Source organism: Mustelus asterias, chromosome 14 (assembly GCF_964213995.1).
Source record: "Mustelus asterias chromosome 14, sMusAst1.hap1.1, whole genome shotgun sequence".
NCBI lineage: Eukaryota > Metazoa > Chordata > Chondrichthyes > Carcharhiniformes > Triakidae > Mustelus > Mustelus asterias.
Window position 1 is genome coordinate 75350766 of NC_135814.1, and position 4137 is coordinate 75354902.

Genomic DNA, 4137 nt, shown 5'->3' on the forward strand with positions numbered 1-4137 from the left:
TGGGCCCGCCCGGGAGGGGGGGGAGGGGGAGAGAAAGCCGCCCGCCCCTCACTCTGAATACCCTACAATCAGCAACCTCGTTCAAACACAGCGACAGGCAGTCCCTAACCAGCAAATACCCGTCTCTTCGCTGCACTCGGCCGATAGCTCAGAGCCAGCAGCAATGCAATGTAGCCCATTCGCCGACAAGCTGCAGCCCGGGATTAGGCTCTTTATACAGCTTCTGGGGTTCGAGTTCCAGAAACTTCCAGACGTTCGACGTAGGCGGGTTCAAAGTGCACGCTGCCCTTGTGCAATAATTTTATTTTTTTGCATTTCTTCCCTAAAATTGCATTTTAAACCTCCCCCCAAGCCCTGTGGCTATAAAATGCAGCTGTCGCAGGAGCGGGTGTTTGAGAGTTTGTAAAGCTGCAGGATTGAGACTTTTCCCAATGTAACATTCTCCTGACGCTCGAGGTCACGTCTCCGGGTTCGAAGGTATTTGCTCACGTGGAGAGGCTGCTGCAGGAGGCTCGCATTGTTTCTAGCACTTTCTACAAACGGTAGCAGGCATGGTAAGCTCCCCTTTCTGCGTTTCAGATTTTATGGGCTGAACGAGAAGAATTAATCAGTTTATCGTGGTGTTCTTGGTGAACAAAATGATTTATTTTGTAATTATTTGACACGATAAGTGGCGCAATTTTAAGTGAGTGTAATTGTTGGATGCGGCATGCATTTTTATTGAAATACAAAAAAATCCAGTTGCAGCTCTAAATTTTCCCATCCCTAAAGTACAAAAAAAATCTAGTTACAAATCTAAAACCCTTGTCATCTTGAAAGGGAAGTGCTTCGTCACGCCGCTAGTTACAATGGCAATGAATGAACAACGTGCTCCTGATGCACCTTCTGCTCGTCGGTATCTGCAATCCGTTTGTAACAAAAGTATTGTTGATTGAAGAACTTGACACAAATATCTGCTACTCTGTAACACGAACTGCTAGTCGGATGGAAGCGAATAACCAATATACATTTCATGAACGACCTTTTTGGGGGGTTTGCAAGGTCAAATGAGCCTTTTAGATTTTGGGAGAAAACGTCCCTTTTGAGACCAGAGAATGTCCTCGACGTTTGTTTTGTGTAAATTAATTTCACGTTGATGTCTCCAAGCGAATTATTTTCGCAACATGGGTATCTAAAAATATATTTAAACATTTCGATCACGCTTTATTATTTCAAATTGTGGCAACTTCCATTCCTTGTATTATTTACTACGTTTAAAAATCAATATACGCCTGTGAAAATTAAGTTAACGATATGAAAATTTTATCTAGTTCTTTATAACTCCAAATTTCCCAACATTAAATCCTATTTACTATTATTTGCAAACCCCAGAACCGCTTTTTAAAAAGTATGTTAATGAACAAATATGGTTTGTAACCTGTCGGTTAATAAGTTACTGTTTTTTTTAAATAGGCAGGTCAGGCGTTCAAAAAATTCCTACCCCTCTTTGATCGCGTTTTGGTGGAAAGGGTTGCAGCAGAAAAAGTAACAAAAGGCGGCATCATGCTTCCAGAAAAATCCCAGGGAAAAGTGCTTCAAGCAACAGTTGTAGCGGTTGGACCTGGTAACCGAGTAAAGGTCAGTTTCCTTGTTAAGTGGCCATATTCACCTAAATTCTTGTGATTCATGGTGGATTATACTTCCACACTTAAGTCAAGTCCAGTTCCCTGGTGGATGGCATTGACACTATCTTTTTCCTACACTTTTTAATTAAAAGTTTTGGCACACGTGGACTATCAGTTTTCCTTCTTGTTAGGGACATTTGTGGGAGTTCTAAGATACATAATGAAAGTCAATCATGTTACAATAGGTGATTTTTCTGAGAATCCTAGAAACAATAGTGCAGAAGGAGGCCATTCACCCCACAGAGTCTGCACTGACCACAATTCCACCCAAGCCCTTTAACCTCACATATTTACCCTGCTAATCCTCCTGACACTTAGCATGGCCAATCAACCTAACCCACACAGCTTTGGATTGTGGGAGGAAACCCATGGGGAGAACGTGCAAACTCCACACAGGCAGTGACCCGAGACCAGAATTGAACCTGGATCCCTGGCGCTATGAGGCAGCAGCGCATGCCACTGTGTCACTCTATCTAGGATTGCAATGGGATCTTGATCAATTGGGCCAGTGGGTTGATGAATAGCAGATGGATTTTGGAGGTTAACAGCATGGAAGCAGGTCCTTTGGCCCAACTTGTCCATGCTGTCCTTTTTTATCACAAAGCCAGTCCCAATTGCTTGCGTTTGGCCTATATCCCTCTACCCATTTAACCCAGGCACACGGAGAACATGCAAACTCCACATGGACAGAGACCCAAGGCCAGAATTGAACCTGGATCCCTGGCGCTGTGAGGCAGCAGTGTTAACCACAGTGCCACTGTGCTGCCTTATCTAGGATTGCAATGGGATCTTGATCAATTGGGTCAGTGCTCACCACTGTCCCCATGCTGCTTTTGATTTTCCCATGGAGGAACAGTTATAAGGAAATCACGTTTCCCTTTATCTCAATTTATTTTGAGTTATCTGTAAATTCTTTCAGCAAGTAAATTTCTGTAAAATGGTATATTAAGTTTTTTTAACAATTTAGGAGTGATGTTACAAAAGAGCATTGATTGCAAGCATTAAAGAACATTTTCATATTTGGTTCATGTGCATTTTTGTTTCAGAATGGTGACATCCACCCAGTTAATGTAAAAGTTGGTGAAACCGTTCTACTCCCAGAATATGGAGGGACTAAAGTTGTCTTGGAAGATAAGGTTATTATCTTATTATCTAGTGGCTATTTATTGTGTAGTAGTTTTCAATATAGTTGGGTGTTTTTTGTTTCCCCTAATAATTTTTTTTTCTCTTCTTCAGGATTACTACTTGTTTAGAGATGGAGATATTCTTGGAAAATATACAGCATAAATTCTGGATGTTGCTCTCAGTTTTAAGAAACTGACCATTCCATGAAGTACCTGTCTTTTTGTTTCAGCCTGTAAATACCATTTTTTGAACTTTGGTACAATAAATTCCATGTTAAACCCATGTGTTCTGTGAACTGCAACTGCTTACAACATTATACATGATTAAATATATATTTGGTTCACTTGAACCGTCTGCAAAATTAGATGCGAAACTTGTGAATCTAAATTGGTGGACTCATCGCTTTTTAAAATTAAAGTTTTTATTTGGCAAGTGTTGTAGGACAATGATACCAAAATGGCTACTGTGACGACTACAAGTAGGAGAGACACTAATTTTTTAATTAATTCATGGAACATGGGTGTGGCTGGTTGGCCAGCATTAATTGCCCATCCCTAGTTGCCCTTGAAACTGAGTAACTTGCTAGGCTATTTCAAACCGTCCTTAGCATTATCACCTCATTTATACTATTTTCTCTTTTTGAATCGAGGACAAGAGCATCTGATTGCTTGCTTGTGTCCCTCAACCACTACCAGCCTCCTTCCATCCTCATTTCCTTCCAATGGCTGCCCTGGAAGAAACTGTTCTAATTTGCTTAAGATGCCACTTTCAACTGTCTATTGGCCCTCCATTTGTCAGATAATTCATCTGTTGGTCTATACAATCACCCCCTTACCTGCCTCTTGTTGTACTTGTGCTTGTTGTCCTTCTTGTATTGCGTCCATCTTTGTTTCCTTAAGTTCAAGAAGTGCAGATTAGTGTATATGGTGGACAACTGCTTTAGCCATTCATTGCTAGGGTTGACAATCACATCAAGCATTCTTGGGAATTGCTCTATACTCCAGGATCATCCAGAAATACCAAGATACCCAATTGCTTCTTCCTTGTCAGTCATCTTCTTAAAACCTCACCTGCACTTTCCACCCAGGCTCAAACAACAACAAATATTTACATATCACCTTTTAACTTAATCAAACATTCTAAGGTGCTTTGCAGGAGCATTATAAAACAAAGTAAACTGAGCCACATAAGAGGATATTAGGTCAGATGCTTGATCAAAGAGGCAGATTTAGAAGAGTGTCTTAAAGGAGGAAAGTAAGGTGGAGAGTTGTTGGAATTCGAGAGCTTTGGACCATGGCAACTGAAAACAGCCACCAATTGTGGAACAAAATAATTGGGAATATAGAAA

The 4137-nt window shown here is 40.9% G+C and overlaps 1 protein-coding gene across 1 annotated transcript; it reads left to right on the plus strand.

Annotated features, from left to right (window-relative positions):
* Positions 1-180: 180 nt before the first annotated feature.
* hspe1 (heat shock 10 protein 1) lies at positions 181-3071 on the plus strand. The gene is made up of 4 exons (XM_078228646.1): positions 181-554; positions 1453-1617; positions 2711-2800; positions 2901-3071. Exons 1-4 carry the CDS (start codon positions 552-554, stop codon positions 2949-2951), a joined length of 309 nt encoding a protein of 102 aa, XP_078084772.1. The 5' UTR covers positions 181-551; the 3' UTR covers positions 2952-3071.
* Positions 3072-4137: the final 1066 nt, after the last annotated feature.